The 19,088-nt window shown below is 30.4% G+C and overlaps 1 protein-coding gene and 1 long non-coding RNA gene across 2 annotated transcripts; one reads left to right on the top strand and one right to left on the bottom strand.

Annotated features, from left to right (window-relative positions):
* The first annotated feature begins 8,851 nt into the window (after positions 1 to 8,851).
* On the top strand, positions 8,852 to 10,114 carry LOC148176338 (uncharacterized). The gene has a single exon (XM_088035045.1). It carries the CDS (start codon positions 8,852 to 8,854, stop codon positions 10,112 to 10,114), a length of 1,263 nt encoding a protein of 420 aa, XP_087891171.1.
* A 1,811-nt stretch (positions 10,115 to 11,925) lies between these two features.
* Positions 11,926 to 12,295, bottom strand: LOC148176337 (uncharacterized). The gene is made up of 2 exons (XR_015770059.1): positions 12,093 to 12,295; positions 11,926 to 12,041 (listed from the first exon to the last, which is right to left on the bottom strand). It is a non-coding gene; the product is annotated as an uncharacterized LOC148176337 (long non-coding RNA).
* Between the last annotated feature and the right edge of the window lie 6,793 nt (positions 12,296 to 19,088).

Below are 19,088 nucleotides of genomic sequence, written 5' to 3'. Positions count from 1 at the left end.
TGATAAATCTTTGATCGTCGAGCGTGTGACCGCATTTAAAAATTCATCAAACTCGAAAAAATTCATCTTATTAAAAAAATACATTTTACCATTAACATAACGAAATGCTCCAGATAATTTATCTGTAGGAATTCCTGGGAATCGATCCGATATTAATCCGACACTAATTATTTTATTAGTACACGGGTTAATATTTACAAATTTGTTTCGATCGAGAAATAAAATTACTTCACCAGAATAAGTCATTATAGCCGCCCGAATTGGTGATGTAATATTAAACATTTTTTCAATAGTTGAAGTCGGGTTATTATTTGATAATAATGACAATTGAGGTAATTTTACGATATAAATTTGATTTTTTACAATAATCATTATTTTTTCATCATTATTATTTGAAGGCAATTGGAAAATTACTGAAATTTCTTTAAAATCTGGTGAAAGGAATTTCAACCAATCAGTAATTAACATTGGTTTTGTGTATGAATTTTTTCCTATTTCCAATAACCAAACCCATTTTTTATAAAAAATATATAAATGGTTACGTATAATTAAAAAAGTATTAATTTTTTTATGTAGTTTACACAAATCCGGATATGTATGATTATTGACGATCCTTGATAAGACTGTAGTGGTGGCTATCGTAGTAGATGAGACGTTTCCTATGCTTGCTAATTGAGTGGTGGCGGCGGTACTTTTAGTTTGAACAGAAGAACTAAATTTCTTAGGAGAGTATTTTCCATATAAATTTTCAATTGCTTGTATATCATCAACATCTAAAGATTTTTTACTATTTTGATAATAAGCATACATAATAGATGAATTTATAAATGAATGTTGTAATCCTAAGGTATGTCCGATTTCGTGAAGAATAACAGAAAAAAAATCTAAATCATTTTCGTTTGGGTTATCGTAAAAATTCCATCTTTCCGCTGAATCAATATGCACTTCCGATACATTTGAATGATTAGGATAATCAGCATGTGCTAAAACTCCTCCTTCTCCATCTAATTTACTAGAGCAGGGTCTTCGATGTATAAAATAAGAATGCATACCGTTCGCAAATGTAATAAAAATATTTGGAAATCTGTTGAAATTCTCTTCGATAAACTCAAAATTGGTATTTTTTTCCCAAATTTGAAATGCATTTCGAATAATTTGCTTAATCTTCTCATCTCTCATATATGCACGCCACGTGAGATTCATATGATCCCATATTATTCTATTGTCTTTTAGAGTAAAGTCCGATAATGTATCTGGTATACCGCAACGAGGATGTTTGATAAAATTTAATGTTTCATTATCAATATCACCAGTCGCGTTTAAATTATAATATTCTTGAAATTCAAATAAAGCTGACTTAATTTTTATATCATTATTTTCGTAAATTGATAAAGTATTTGATTCATCATCATTGGAAAGATAACCAAATTTTATCAAATATTGCACAACACTTTTCTCTTCTTTGCTGACATTAATATAATTTCCATAATTTATTATTATGTAATTAAAACATAACCACAATATTAATAATAAATTCATATTCATTATAATCATTTACTCGTAAAGAAGTTAGGTAATTAACTAATCAAAAAATATAAATGCATACATATTTATTTATTTATTTATTTATTTATTTATATTATTACAATCACTGATTAGGGATACACTGATTTATCATTACAACAGCTGTACCTATTACTGCTCAATTATTTTAAATTTATAAAATACGTATGTGAGAATACATATAAGTAGAATAATTACAATCAGTTCAATAATTGATGTAATCAACAAAAAATCGTTATAATGTGTACATTTAACCAATTTAACTTTTCCGTCAACTTCATTGAAAATATTATTTAAAACATTACTCCAAAGAGTAGATGATGAATAGTTTGTTAACGTCGTCGATAACGATGATGTTGTTGTTGATGATGGATCTGAAGAAGGAGGAGGAGGATGAATCGATGTCGTAATAATTTCCTCTGATGATAATGCGGATGATAATGATGATGATTCTGGTGAGAGGAAAAATGATGAACTTGTTAACTTATTCCAATCCGAATCCAGATAAGATCGATTTCGAAAAACCAATCTTAATTTAAAAAATAAATCTGGATCTGGTGCTGCTGTTGAGGAACTTTCTTCTTCTTCTTCTTGGAGTATTCCTGTTTGAAACTCTCTTCCCATATTTTCCATCATTTTCCAATTGTCGGGCCATGTATCATTAAAATTATCACTAAACGTCACATAACATTCAGTTACATCCAAAGTATGTTGAACATGCAATTTGTTATTAATTAATACCACAAATAATAAATATACTGATATCATTTTCTTGATAAATCTCGACACTTGGGACAATTTCGTAAAGATGGGGGCGGTCCGTCAATAACATCCACTCCTTCGGTAACGTTGTCACAATAATGTTTTAGACAGGGTAAATGATTTTTGATGTCAAAATCTTCTTTATAATCCAATGGTAGTTGAGAATAAATTTGAAGTAAATCAATTGATGTTATTTGAATCAGTTGATTTTTATATGTTCGGAAAATGTATTCTTTGTTATTTTCAAAACACAAAATTTCTTCTAACAATGTTTTCACTGCTACATGCACTTCACTTTCATTATTCATACTACTAGTTAGATAATGGATTTATGTAAGATCTTTTATATCAATCCAACTTCTCTCCCTCTTTTTTCCTTCGGTTAGCCATTGTACATAAAGTTTATTATTTTTACGTCGGAGAACTTTTTCAACCAAATAAACATCCGGATATTTTGTTTTTTGCAATTCGTAGTTATAAAATCCTCCTTTAATCGGTCTTCCGTCTTTATCTTCCAGTAAATATGTTGGAGGGGATGTATTTTGAACTTTTGTAACTTTAAAAATTTCCGTTGACCAATTAGGTGTATATCCTTTTTCAAATAAAAATTTTTCTTTGCTTACTCTCACAAAATCCCCTGGTATAAACTTTACTTTCGTTGATCTATCGCGTGCCGTAGGAAGCGGTAGATATACGTTTTTTATCTTGAAGGATGCGGTTTTATCGTTAACTATTTCAATTGGTTTCATTTTAGTGGTACTATGAACTGTTTGATTATATTCGTTCGTTAAATCCTGTATTTTATTAATCCATTTCTGAGTCGCATTTAATGTAAAATATTTATATAATTTAGATTTAATTGTTCTTATTACTCGTTCAGCCATCGCAGCTTTGGTTATACTGTATGTACTATACATATTAATGTGATGTTTTTTCATTAAATTTTTAAAATGAATATTGTAATATTCGGTCCCCTTATCACATAAAAGATTGCGCGGAATACGATGTTGATTATTATTTAAAATAGATTTCATTGCTTTCGTGACTTCATCCCCTTTTTTACTTTTTAAAGGTTTGGTCCATAAAAATTTTGAAAACGAATCTATTACTATTAAAATATATTTATAACCTGAATTAAAACGTGATAAGTTTTGCATGTCGGCTAAATCACTCTGCCATAGATCGTCCAAAAATTTAACGATTGTTTTGCGTCGTTTAAATTTTTTTCTAGCAGGTTTAAAAATCTCATCAACAACTTCTTTTTTTACATCGCTAACGGAGACATTGCGTCGATGGTTTACCATGATGATAATTATTTATTTTTGCTCTGATGGAGGTCCATACGGGACTCGACACAAACCACCTACTGATATATATCCCGGGGGACATTTACTTAAATCTGTATTTAATGGTTTAATTGTCACTACCCCTTTTTCTTCGAGTTCTTCATAAGAATCTCTAATCGTTGATGATGATGATGATGATGATGATGATGCTGGATTTATTCTTCTTCTTTTTGACCATGAGACGGGATTGTTAACTGATTCAGAATTGGTTTTTACTAGTTTTTCCTCTTCCTCCTCTTCTTCGTTATTTTCAGGTTGACGCACATTAATCACTTTAATCTCATCAATGTGATGAAATTTATTCTCAAGTTTAGATATTCTAATTGATAACTCTTCATTGTTATTCATCAGTTGTCTCCATTTATCTTCAATTTCCACTTGAACTTTTGTATTTAATTGCGATATTACAAGATCATTATCTTTTTCACTTTTTAGCAAGTTTTCTATATGGTTCGAGATATTTTCCTTTTCGATAATTAGTTTATTTAAATTCTTTTCAATTTCCATAAGCTTTCCAATCATTTTACTAATTTCCGCGATGTTGATACGCACTTTTTTCAATAAATCATTAAAAAGCAAATTCCATGTTTTATCCCCTTTTTTTAAATTTACATTTAATTCAGAAATTGCTTTCACCAGGCTCGTGTGATGTGTAAAGAAATACTTTTTATTCACTAAATCCAATGGTTCGATGGGATCACTCACATTACAAATTCGTTTATTTTTAAAATCACAATTTCCTTCGGTATTTTCAAAAAATGGTAAAGCACTTGACAACAGCATAGATTTTGCAGAACTCAATGAATTACTGCTACTCATCGATGACAAATTGATTTTTCTTCCGAATAAATCAATAGGCATGGTTGCTCTCTCCTTCTTCTAATAGCGATAATTTATAACTGACTAATTCTTGTGTTACATTATAATTTTATATTCTCTGAGCAGGTTTTCGATTGATGCAATTTCATTAGAATGCGATGAATTTCCTGCAAGTCTGCTAGCATGTAACAATTCTAGACGTAATATAATTTCGTTTATATCGTTACAAAATACGAACTCTTTTCTCATGTTAGTGAATAATCCATAACCTCCTTTTGTGTTACTACTACTGCTAATACTACTAGAATGTAGTGATGTTGATCTAGTTTTATATGTGGATGACGAAAATTTTGTGAATTTTTCCAAAAGAGCTTTTATGAAATTATATTTAAATGAATTTGATTTTTTTAATTCTTGAGTAGGATCGTAATTTCGTCTATGCTGATTGGTAATATTTAATATTTCGACATAGTTTTTGTAATCGTTATCTGTAATTTTATTATAATCGCTACTCTTTGAAGGATTAATATAAAAAAGTAACGTATATAACCCCGGAGTGGCTTTAAATGTTTTTTGTCCAATCTCAATATTACCGCTATCTTCTCTGACATTAAACGGTAACTTCCCCATTTTAAATTGATTAGAATTAGGATCATATGTGGGACCATAAATTTTATCGTTTACATCGTTTATTACTTCATTGAATGCGTTTCTTGTCTCACTAGGATATGATAATAACTGATTTTTGGATTTTTCAAATTTGTTAATTTTTCCTAAGGAGATATTATCAGAATTATCATTAGAAGCATCTTCATACATTGTTTGTTCTTCTTCTTCTGTATTATCAGATTCTTCTAATATTTTCTTTATATATTTTTTTTCGTCTTTTAGGGCAGCATTTAAATATTTTGGATGTTGAAATGATGTTTGTAATTTTTTCATAGGTGTCGATGTATTAATTCCGGGCAGTGGGGGTGGTGGTGGGGGCGGTGGTTTTGGGGGTAGTGCTCTTGGTATCGGAGAAGCAATTTTGTTTGAAATTTCTTGAATTGGTTCGATAACCGGATTAAAGAGTTTTTTTAATGATTGATCTTCCATATTTATTCCATATTTTATTGCTTTATATTTTTTTCGAATGTCAGAAGCAGTTTTCAAAATTTTTCTTGTTAATTCTTTATTTATTTTATCATTTATCTCTACCATGATAACGATGAATACAAGTTGGATGCATGCAAGTTACTAAATCTATATTTGAAACAATGATCTATTTATAATTTATTTCATAGGTATGTATATAGAAAATTACCTACCTACATATTTTATTTTATTTTATTTTAATATATTATTATTATCATTGCTAATATTTGATATGATTCCGTCAAAACCTTTTCTATAGCGTCCTGAATTTAATTCGTCTTCTTTTGATATCAACAAGAATCCGTATTTATTATTCCAGCAATCTCTACAAATTTTACAGAATTCTTCAAAACTCATATCGGTACTACCAACATGATCATCATATATATGTTTTAAATTTGTAATGTCTTGTTTAAGAAGAATAAGTAGATTTGCATTATCACGAATTAAATGTTTCGGAATTCGTGTATATGTTTGAATTAAATAAAAACTGCTAATAGATTTATGTCTTCCCATACTGAAATACTCTCGAATTTCATCTTGTTTGCATGTAGCAATATCATCAAATATGAATACACTATTGTTTTTCGCACTATTCGGATGGATAATATTTTCATTATCTTCATACTTATAATAACCCATTCCTTTAATTTTTGATAGAACGCTCTCCAAGAATTTATATTTTGGTTGATACAATGATTTAGAGAAAATATAGATATTTTCATATTTCAACCCGTTCGGATGACATAGTAGCGATAATAAAATATTTGTTTTACCCGAACCGGACGGACCGCAAATTATACATCGAATACTATTCGGAAATAATTCATTATGAACACGTATTTTTTTCTCTATATTGCCCCCGATAATATCATTATTTCCAACAGGTAATTTCAGATTATGCTTTGTCACTTTCATTTTTCATACTAACCTAAAATGATTGCGACAATAATATTTATATTTGCATATCAATTTTAAATTTAATCATTTCAATGTTAGTTGTCAAACGAAGAGGTTCTGGATTAGTGAATCATCTAATCAATAAACTTCCTATTGAGTTACATCTAGCCGGATATAACTATGTATGTATAATCAGTTCATTTTGAATAAATAATAATAATATTCTTACAAACGTTAGTGTGGACCAGGTACAAAACTTAAACAAAGACTCAAAAATAACGATCCGGGAGTGGACGAATTAGATACCGCTTGCAAGTTCCATGATATAGCATACAGTCGTCATTCAAATCTAGACGATAGACATAAAGCTGACAGGATATTAGAAGATAAGGCGTGGGAACGAGTAAAATCAAAGGACGCAAGTTTCAGAGAAAAAACAAACGCTTGGGTTGTAACTAATATTATGAAAGTTAAAAGAAAACTTGGAATGGGGATATCGAAAAAAAAGAAGAAAGGAAGTAGAAAACGAAAAGGTCAAAAAAAGAAAAAAAATGTTTGCTTTCGTAAAGCAATTTTGGGATCATTAAATCCGAACTACTCTAATGATATTAAATCGATAATAAATGAGAGCAAGATTGCAATAAAAAATGCTGGAGGTCGAAAGCGTATTAAAATTCCTCGTGTTATACCAATCAAAAATGGAGGATTTCTACCATTTTTACCGTTACTATTTGGAGGACTTTCGGCATTGGGAGCATTAAGTGGTGGTGCTGCGGGTATCTCAAAAGCGGTGAATGATGCAAAAAATGCTAAACAAAAACTTGATGAAGCAAAACGTCATAACCAAACGATGGAAGCAATAGCAATTGGAGGAAAGAATAATAAAGGAGGAAGTGGAATGTTTTTAAGAAAAAATAATAAAGGAGGATATGGATTGTATCTAAGAAAATTTCCAAAAAACTACCAATAAAATTACCTCGAAGACCACTCACAAATATCGATCTAATTCGATACGTTAAGAGATTAAAAATTAAGAATTTTCGAGGAATTTTTATGAAAGATGAAATATTATCACTACTACGATATCCGAAAAAATACGAATCAGCAATAATTAATTTAGATAAGAAAAAAGGACCTGGCACTCATTGGGTTTGTTACAAAAAACGTAACCAACGAGTAGATTATTTTGATAGCTTCGGAAATTTGTTACCACCGAAGGAATTAATTAACTATTTAAAAAAATGTAAAATCTACTATAATAACGATAGATTTCAAAATCTTGCGTATAATTGCGGTCATTTGTGTTTAGCATTTTTATATAATGATAATGATGATGAAAATAAAAATTGATATAAAATACACGTTTTTAATATTCCCTATTTAGTCATGTATAAAACATTCTCATTGAAAGGTGCAAAAAGTACTCTCTCTGAAACTTATAATCCTCCTATAGAATTAGATCCCAATTTAAATTATTCACTTGCGCTAATAGGATTTTACGGAACTAATAATATTCCGAATATCGAACCCGGTACAAATAAATTTTATTATTCCGGAAAATTAAATAAACATCTATATACACGAACACAAGCGGAAAGGAAAGCGACTAAGGGTAATGAAGAAGAAGAAGAAGAAGATGAAGTGATACCAGAAGCTGATATTTCTGATTCGAATGAAAAAGTGATAACTATTCCCAAAGGTGCATACGAAATTGAAGCGATAGAAGCATACATTCAAGATTATTTGTGTGGTAGATTAGCGAGTGATAAATTAAAGCGTGATACGTTCTCACTAAAACCTAACGGAAATACATTAAAGTGTGAAATCATATCAGCATACGATATTAATTTTACTCCTACGGACAGCATCGGAAAATTATTGGGATTCTCCAATAGAAAATTAATTGCGAATAAATTACATGAAAGTGATCTTCCCGTAAACATCATTAAAGTTCATACGATTCGAATCGAATGCAATTTAACTAAAGGTTCTTATTATCAAAATAAAGAATCGCATACCGTTTATGAAACAGCATTATCAGTCAGTCCTGCCGAACAGTTATTTATTGAACCGATAAATCCTATATATTTACCGATAATTGAAAATTCATCCATTACCCATTTAAGCGTTCAAATAGTCGATCAAGAGAATAGATTGATTGATTTCAACGATCAAATAATCAATATTCGACTTTCATTAAAAGGAATACCAAAAGAAAATGGGATTAGTATTTAATCGAAATAATCGAAATTTGAATTCAGTCTTTACTCAAAGATTGCTCCTGACACATCGCAGCATTGAAATTTTAAAATCATTGGGATATCATGTCCTTCTCAACGGCTACAGCAAGAATGTTATTGGATCCGGTAGTGAAAATCTTCGATCAACCACTAGTGGACGATTCAATAATGAGAGCAGAACATCATACATATAATCCGGAAACCAAATCATTCGATTATAGTGATGAAATTCATATTGTAATTTCGCAAAAGGACATCTGGATCGACTTGACAGATTCGTATTTGGAGATAGCTGGAAAATTTGAAATCATCGATCCTACTGGAGCGGGTGTAACTGCTAGCGGTGAAGTCAAATTAACTAACAATTTTGGATGTTATTTGTTCGAATCGTGCAGTTACGAGTTAAACAATAAGGAAGTAGATATGGTGAGAGATGTCGGAACTGTCTCTACAGTTAAGACATTACTATCAATACCGAAAGAAGAAACAACAGAATTAGAAACAGCCGGATGGATTAAAAATGATGACGAAACCGCAAAAACATATTCAACAACAGATAAAACTTTTCAAATAAGAATTCCTCTCCCGCATATATACAATCTTCCGTATGATCGTAAAGGAGCGCTATGTGGGGAACATAAATTTCGCTTAATACGATCTCTTAATGACACGAATTGTTATATCACTAACGGAAATAGATCAGGAAAAATCGTGATCGATAAGATTGTATTAAAAGCAAAGCATGTCTATCCCAACGACGAACTGAAACTGCAAATTTTAAATGACATTAAAAAAGATAGAGCAATTCCAATTGCATATCGAAAGTGGGAAATACATGAAAGATCCGCTGTCGGAATAACTGATAACGATTCCTGGCGTGTTAAAACAACTACTAATTTAGAAAAACCACGATACGTTATCGTTTTCTTTCAAAATAATAAAAGAAATAAAAAAACCGAAGACGTTACAAAATTTGATCCCGTCTCTATTCGAAATATCACATTGCGGTTGAATAGCAAAACATATCCCTACGAGCCATGGCACATGGATTTTAGTAAAAATAACTACTTTGATGCCTATCAATCGTACATCGATTTTTATAAGGAATTTCATAATGAAGAAAAAGCCCGACCCATTTTGGATTACGCTGATTTTAAATCGAGACCACTATTCGTTTTCAATTGTAATAAACAAGCTGAACCTATTCTATCATCAATGATTGATTTAAGCTTAACATTTGATACTCATATTCCATTCTCTCCAAATACTAGAGTATTTTGCCTTATCGTTCACGATAAAATCTACCAATACCATCCGCTAACAGGTGAAATACATCCGTTATACTAATTTAGAATATATACAATAATCAGTTAGTATATATTTGGTTGTTATATGAATAGTAATGTGTGTATGTGTGTGCCCGCCCGCAATGTTCAAACAATTTTGTTGTGAAGAAGCAAAAAAAATTTCTATACGTAACATCGAAAATAATGCGTATGATTCAATGTTCCAATTTTGTCTTAACAACAATAATAATGGTGTATATTATGATATATATAAATTTTATAACGATCTTATTTATGCATTAAACAAGTACTTGGACGAAAAAATATCTTTTGAAGAAGTTATGAACGAAATACACAATGCAAATCATTTTTATAAACAATTAAGTGGAAGAATTCCTGTCATAAGATGGATTTTTAAAATCACGTGTAAAAATTGTAAAAAAAGCGAAAGAAGAAGAAGAAGAAGAAGAAGATGAAGAAAAGATATAGAAAGAGGGAGAAAGAGACTATGTGTTTATTACGATGACAACTTTTATCGGACAATTTTTTAAGGTATAGTGGGGAATTTTCTTATCCAATCATAATATTAATTCGTCTTCTATATATAGGTACACATTTACTCTATCGAAGAAAGAATTTAGTAGTTAAATAACTAGTGTGCTTGCTGGTTGTTAAAATCTAAATATTGATAGTGTTATTGTTGAACGGTGTTTTATTCCCATATTCGAAGAAATGAAGCTTCTTGTGTGCGATATTCAAGGATTTTGGGTTCCTGAGTTTATTGCAAAAGAAATTACATTATACGATGGAAAGCAGCAGAGTCATTACTTCTTCAAACCATCAAAACCGTACCATTTTCTCGATGGAAAAATACGTCAACAAGTGAACTACCTGGAGAAGCAACATCACATGATGCGATATTCTTCAGGGATAATTCCGTACGAAGAAATCGATAATGTATTGAATTTTCATTTCAAATCGGAATTCGTCGAGCGAATTGACATCATTTACGTGAAAGGAAGAGTGAAAGCAAATTTTTTGGAGGAATACTTCCAGCGACAATCCAACACCGGGATATGGAAACCACAAATAATTAATCTAGAAACAATCGAGGACGATGAACACGTGTCGACTCCCATCGCCGCTGCTGGATTAGAAAAATTCCCGAAAAGCATCCCAATGTGCATGTATCATGAAAATGCAATAGGAAATAGAAAATTGTGTATTTGTACAATTAATAATTCTCATTTCTTGTATAATTGGGTTCTTAATCATAACATTTATGTATAATAAATTTTTATAATCATCCATTTTAAGTGTTATTAATCGATATATGTATACATATATATACAGTTTCCCAACATTCCACCCCTCAATCCGATCGCGTGCACGTCTCAAATTTGATGTGTCATCATAATCATCTTGTTGACCGTTTATTTAATCGAAAATCATAGAAAAATTTTACATCTATCACGCTATAATATACTTAATTTAATTGATTGAAATGTGGTTTCGAGCGATATGCAAAGGAATTATTTTATTTCAAAAAGTTTTTAGTGACACAACTAATAAATTTTTCAGAATATTTTTATGTACACTATGTTTTGAAAATGGATTTCTACCTCATTTAAGTAACCAAGAAAATGACTACGATAACAACAACTATGAATTTATGTCAATAAATACAATTTGCAATGAAAGAGAATTAAATCTATTAGTAGGTCAATATAATGAAATAGTATGTTTTAAATGTAAAAAGAAAATATTCCACTTTAAAATACATCATGTTGAAAATGTAATGTTCACTTTAATTGAATAAAAAAAAAAAAAAAAAAAAAAAAAAAAAAAAAAAAAAAAAAAAAAAAACACCAATCGATTTATAAATATATATTTATATTATATAATTATATATAATTATATCTTTCCATTCGTTCCTACAGAGTAGATAACCCCATCGCACAGTGGAGTGATTCGAATGTATTCTTTTTCTGTAATTTCATTAAATAAATTATTAAAACCAAACTGAAATATATACTCACAACATATAAAAATAGACCATTTAACCCATAGGCTTCTGCTCCCATGGTGTAGTTTCCTATCTGCAATGGTATTGAATTGCCAGGAATTACATCGACAGGAATAATTGATAACTAAAAATAAATAAATACTTTACACAAAAAACTTACACACACACACACACACAAATGAACAACTTACGTATCTCACATTTGGCCATCGCCTTTTAATGTATATCTTAATTTCATCCATTCTTTAAATGGATGTGATTATTGGAGAACATTTCTCAAATTTATATGAACTCTTTCTCCCACACACTTTTACATATTTCCGGTACCACCCCACAAGATTTAGAATACGCGCGCGCTCAGTCATTTTTAATTTCCTCTCATTTCGATGCGCGCGCGATCGACGAGATTTTTAAATCTCCCGCCATTTAGACGCGCCCGCGCAAATTGAACTGTTTATCGGCCCACGGCGCCTCCTACCGACAACCTCTCTCAGGATATAGTCATTTCGACGAGTACCCGCACACACCACATACACATCCACCCAAGTTTCAAACCATTGACTCGCCGATAGATGGCGACTCTTTATTTGCGCCCGATTGGCAGACAACCCGCAAACATTACATTCACCGACCGGAAGTCCCATTTAAAATGCATTGCACTTTTTTTCATATACCCCCTAATATACACCTACTACCATTACAGTAGTTTCGACTTAATATTTGCGAGATTTGCTAGTTATCGAACAAGAAGTCAACGCACGTCCAAAATACACGGCCTACCTAGAATGGAAATTTAATGAATCACACGATATATAATAATTATATTCTGTTGCTTTAGTGATTGATCTATCTTTTAAAACCTTTAAATTACGAAAATTTTTTCAGTCTTTTCACCACCCCAAAGTCATAATTTTGACAACAAGACGTTATATTACTGTCTGGTTGTTCTCAAAATACGTATGAGTGAATTTTGAAAAGTTTACGCATGTGGAATGCTAAAAATTATTTCGCTTTCAGCCAAGTTTTCGTATTTAATTAATAAAGAAGTCATTAAATATTCACTTTACAAAAATTGTATATAGCATTTAACATAATGCACGTTGTACAGATTCATATTCAAAAAACAGAAAGCAATTTACTCAAATAGTTTTCGAGTAATCGTGTTTGGAAAAATACATTGAATTTGCCTTATATTCAAATTTGTTCGAGATTCCCTTAAAAAATAAAGATAAAGACAAATATTTATCACCTAAAACAATTCTAAAACAATTTAAAATCCTAATTCATCAGATATAAAGTTCAAAATTTTGAAATGATTATCCTCAAAGCTACGTTCAGTTTGAATAAAAGAGAAAAATCTTGTTTCAGGCAAATTTAAGATTTTGTGTGTTTATGGAAAAGCTTCAGTTGTAAACTATCCCTTCGGCTACAAAATTGATTTATGGTACCCGCATTTCTACCTACCAGACAGACCTCTCTGGTACAGAGAAAAGAGATGTCTCTGCTAGACAAGGATAACATGCATCGAATATGAAATTTTCCAAACACGATTTCTCAAAAACTATTAACTTTAAAAAAAATCTGTTTAGTCGACATTATGTAAAATTAGTCTACGCATGTGGAATGCTAAAAATTATTTTGCTTTCAGCCAAGTTTACGTATTTAATTAATCAAAAAGTCATTAAAGAATCATTTTACAAAAATTATATATAGCATTCAACATAGTGCACGTTGAACAGATTCATATGCAAAAAACAGAAAGCAATTTACTCAAATAGTTTTCGAGTAATCGTGTTTGGAAAAATACATTGAATTTGCCCTATACTGAAATTTGTTTGATATCCCCTTAAATACAAAAACTTGGCTGAAAGCAAATTAATTTTTAGCATTCCACATGCGTAGACTAATTTTACATAACGTCGACCAAACAGATTTTTGTTAAAGTTAATAGTTTTTGAGAAATCGTGTTTCGAAATTTTCATATTCGAAACATCTTATACTGTTCCAATTCTTCTAACGTTTTTATGGCAGTACCACCCTTAGAAACGCTAATAACCCATACAATACCCCTCATAAATTCCGGTTTCGACCGTCCAGAAAGGTTTTAACAGGACCGGATGCATAAAAATATTGCATCGACAAATTCTGTTCAATTCTGTTGCAGCTCAAGCAGTAATAATATGCCACAAATTTATTATTGATTTTTCGATTAATTTTTTTGTGAGTTATTTTACGGGCGATATGATAACACAGCTCAACAAAAAAATGTTTTTTTTGTTGCTCTGAATATCTAAACGGATTTCTATGTTTTCAAGACCATAGTTTTCAAATATATTCTTTAAAGTACTGAATTGGCTCTGGTTTTTATGATTTTGGCGTATTTTATATTTTTAACAATTTAGACTGCGTCGGCTCTTCAGAACACGAATTATAATAAAGTGTTCATTATTATGTTAAAATTCGCTTTTGTGCACGCCACGTGACCAACAACAGTTGGAAAGCGTCAAGATTTTCAGTAAATAAGGTCATAAAAAATATAAAAGACGCGCTTATAAAATGCGTTTCATTAAAGTTTAACATAACTTTTATAATTTTTTTTCTTTTTCAACTTCTATGTACATTAATTAACCATTCAAACGAAACAATTTGTAATAATTTCCAAAAAAAAAAAAAATTTGAGAATATACTTGCTATTTCTTTCTCAATTTTACAGATTTTTAGTAAAATATGAAAATCAAGATTGAAAAAAAATCAGAGCCAATTTTTCAAAACCATTCATAGTTTCGTGAATTGTTGGCATAGAAGTATTCGAAACCACTCTTACATCAAGGGCAACAAAATCACTGTTGACCAGTGTAATTTAATAGGTACCTATATGATTGATTTATACCTACATTTCCACTTTTGATTCTCACTGAGTAGTAAATAAAAGATTTGGACGTTTCAAAAATTTTTAAAAATTACGGATGGGCAAAGAAACAGCCACATAGTGCTTCGACTGCCTCCTTATTACTGTGTTTTGAACCCCTTCAAATTAATTTGGAGCTCTCTGAAGAGATCGATTTGGAAGATGAACAAGTTTTCAAATTTAAACTCGAACGTGGTAGACATAATTCAAACAGAAGCCGCCAAAATTGGACACGATTTATGGAGAAACTGTGTTAACCATCTTCAAGAAGTTGAGGACAGTTAGGTGTCGCCTAATTTTCCCAAATTTGTGATTGATTTGGAAGAAAGCGACAGCGATGAAAATTTCACTAAAAGCGACAGCGATTGATTTCATTCTAATTAATTAAAAAGAACAAACATGTAATTGTGTTTACTTTAATTCCGATTTAATTCTTATTCTAAACCCGGCCCTGCCCCAAATTCGATCTTGACCACTTTCGGGTACCTGAAAATGATTTACAATGGGGTTGCTTGCTCTTTTGAGAATCCTCATAATCTTTGCGGTAATGAGGACTGTGTGCCTTAAAAACGTTAGAAGAATTGGAATAGTATATCCTTGTTTAGCAGTAACATCTCTTTTCTCTGTACCAGAGAGGGCTGTCTGGTAGGTAGAAGTGCGGGTAAGCGTACCATAAATCAATTTTGTAACCGAAGGGATAGTTTACAACTGAAGCTTTTCCATAAACACACAAAATCTTAAATTTGCCTGAAACAAGATTTTTCTCTTTCATTCAAACTGAACGTAGCTTTGAGGATAATCATTTCAAAATTTTGAACTTTATATCTGATAAATTATTATTTTAAATTGTTTTAGAATAGTTTAAGTGATAAATATTTGTCTTTATCTTTATTTTTTTAAGGAGATCTCGAACAAATTTCAATATAAAGTAAATTCAATGTATTTTTCCAAACACGATTACTCGAAAATTACTTGAGTAAATTGCTTTTTGTTTTTTGCATATGAATCTGTTCACCGTGCACTATGTTAAATGCTATATACAATTTTTGTAAAGTGAATATTTAATGACTTTTTGATTAATTAAAGACGAAAACTTGGCTGAAAGCGAAATAATTTTTTGCATTTCACATGGTAGACTTTTCAAAATTCATACATACGTATTTTGAGAACAACCAGACAGTAGTATAACGTCTTGTTGTCAAAATTATGATTTGGGGTGGTGAAAAGCCTGATAATTTTCTCGTAATTTAAAGGTTTTAAAAGATAGATCAATCACTAAAACAACAGAATATAATTATTATTTATAATTTAATTATTTATAATTATGTTCACTATTTTTTGTTAAATTTACAAAAATCTTGGACAAAATTCGAAGATCTCAGTGCATCTATTAATTCTTCAATTTTTGCAATTACACAAATCCCACCTTTTCGGAAAAAATTTAATTTATTTATGAAGATAAACATTAAATAATAATAGTGAGATATTGTAATTATTACGTTTCATGGGTGTAATTTGTAAAGTATCGGACTCAACTATCAAAGTATTTAAGATTTACTGGCCATGGGCAATAATAATTTGGCCATCAATGCAGTCAAAACTATTAGCGATTGTCTTGACCACAAGATGATGGTAATAATAATCTAAACTACTTGGGCTGGGGTTTTAAGAAGTAGTTTTTATTTATGGTTTTATTACCGTAGTAAGCAGACTGACCATGGGTAACTCACTAAGGCCCGGTATTTCAGTTAAACCAAGAATTTTTGGTTAACTCGTTTGAAGCGTATTTCAGTGTTGGGTTACCCTCATCCAATGGTTAAGGGTCTACGAGCCTGCCCGAAAATTTCGTGTTTGAAAAGTATGCAACTTTAACAACACCTTTGATTGACAGCTGCCAAAAGGGATTACCGAGGATTTGGTAATGAGCGGATCATAAACTTTATGGAAACGGTCGCTTGACCTGCACATTTCCTAAGAAACCCAGCGGTTGGAACAATAAATTCGTGTTGGACCAAAGATGAGTTAAAATATCCGGATTTGAGTTTCTCTGCGTTTTGAACTTGTGAAATTTCTGGTTCTAGTAGACAAAAATTTTACGGGTGTAATTTTTTTTCAATTAATGGAAAATGTATGTATAAAATCCCCAAATTTCCAGTTCCCATAGTACGTAATGGAAGAATGTTTTTTTAATTGAAAAATGTAATTTTCGTAAATGTGATCCAAAATTTTTCCTCACTGGTCGCCGGGGAAATTTTAAAATTACTTATTATTTTAATATTTTTATTTGAGAAAAACGCATTTAATTTTTTTTAACCAAACCTTTTACCTGACACATGAGTTTTTGGACCTTTTAGACTCTGTTGTTTTCTGTGATTTAAAAGTTAACTCTTCATAATAATACATCCCACTAATCAATAAAAATACTTCCCTAATTAATATTTTTTAAGCCAGAACCACTCAGGAAAAGCAAAATTGGCGTTTAATGTTATTATGCAAAAAAACTATTTTTTAAAAAATCTGAATCCACTTGTGTCTTTAATTGTACGAATTTTACACAATAATCCTCGTCTCTAATCTTACCTGCTACCGGTGGATTTTATAGGTTACCAATAAGACAATTAGCTTTCAAATATGTCGAAGCTAACACCATAATTTTCATTTCAAGAAAAGACTGTAAAACCCAAAACCTATAAATAAATACCTTGAAAAAATATTTAAATTCTTTCAATTTTTGGATACTTGTGTTTTTGACTGGGCTCGACTTGTAAATCAATGTACTTTTTTAAATTTCTAGAGTTTTATCGATTAAAGTTCAATGTTGTTTTTTGATGTTTTTGATGCTAGAAATACGGGTTTTTGTTGAAAAAAATGCATAGAAAATAGGAAAATGACTAAGAAAACTAGGCATAATAATCTGAGTTAGAATATATCATATATTTAACTACTTATTGTTTCAACATATAGTGTATTAACTTAAAAAAAATGTATGTTTGAATAAAAAATAAGTACCTTCAACTTTTAACTTTTTTAAAAACAAGGGAAAGTCTGAAAAATATACTTGAAAAGGTAAAATCTCTAATTTTGAGTGTTTTTGAAAGGGAAATTCGCTTCGCTCATGGAGATTTTGTCCGAAATTTGTTTGAACGAAACCGTATTCATTTTTGTTCTGAAGTAGCCCAACAGAAAAAACAGGGTAAAAAGACGAATTTTAAGTATTTTTAAATAGTAACTTTTCTTGGCCGAAACCGTATTCACGTTTGATAAAACAAGATATATTTCTTAAAATTTTGACTTTTTTAAAAAGGGTGACTTCGAAAAACCGAGCGAATTCTTTAAAAATTTTAACTTTTTAAAAACTTTTGAAAACCAGACTAAAAGCATTAAAAACAAAGTGTTCTGAGAGGGCCTACTAGTACAAAATTCAAAACAGGGTAAAATCTTTGAAAACAGGACAAAAGACGAACTTTAAGTATATTTAAATTGTAACTTTTCTTGGCCGAAACCATATTCATATGTGTGCTGAAGTGGCTCCATAGAAAAACTGAGCAAAAAAGGCAAATTTTATCTTTTAATTAAGAAGACTGTTAAAATAGGACTAAACTGCTTAAAAAACAAAGTATTTCGAAAAACCGGGCAATTTCTTTAAAAAATGTTAATTTTAAAATATACCTTAAAAACGGGAGTCTTTTCACGATTTTTCTGCTTTTCTGTTAACCCTTGAAAATCGGGGTGTTTTCCTTAAAAAGTAGCTGTGTTCTCAAGGGGCCATCTTAGTAGTTTAATTATACGAATTTTAAAAGCAATTAAAAATGTATTTCGAAAACCTATAAATAAATATCTTGAAAAAATATTTAAATTCTTTCAATCTTTGGATACTTGTGTTTTTGACTGTGCTCGACTTGTAAATCAATGTACCTACTTTTTTAAATTTCTAGAGTTTTGTCGATTAAAGTTGGTCAGTTGCTTTTATCAAACTTGCACGTCAGCAGTTTTTGACAAAATTTGGTGTTTGGGAATAAATTGTGTTTTTGATAATTTTTATCAACACCAAGATTTGAGCCAACAATTTTATTAAAAAACGGTGATGAAAAATATTAGGAA

The sequence above is a fragment of the Gnatocerus cornutus genome, chromosome 4 (assembly GCF_029298725.1).
Source record: "Gnatocerus cornutus isolate USDA-ARS CGAHR chromosome 4, icGnaCorn1.1, whole genome shotgun sequence".
NCBI classification, from domain to species: domain Eukaryota; kingdom Metazoa; phylum Arthropoda; class Insecta; order Coleoptera; family Tenebrionidae; genus Gnatocerus; species Gnatocerus cornutus.
Note: the sequence above shows the minus strand (reverse complement) of the source record. Positions and strands in the feature narration are given on the sequence as shown.

Coding starts and splice junctions, on each gene's coding strand:
- LOC148176338 (XM_088035045.1), top strand. CDS start 8,852: ATGTCCTTCTCAACGGCTACAGCAAGAATGTTATTGGATCCGGTAGTG.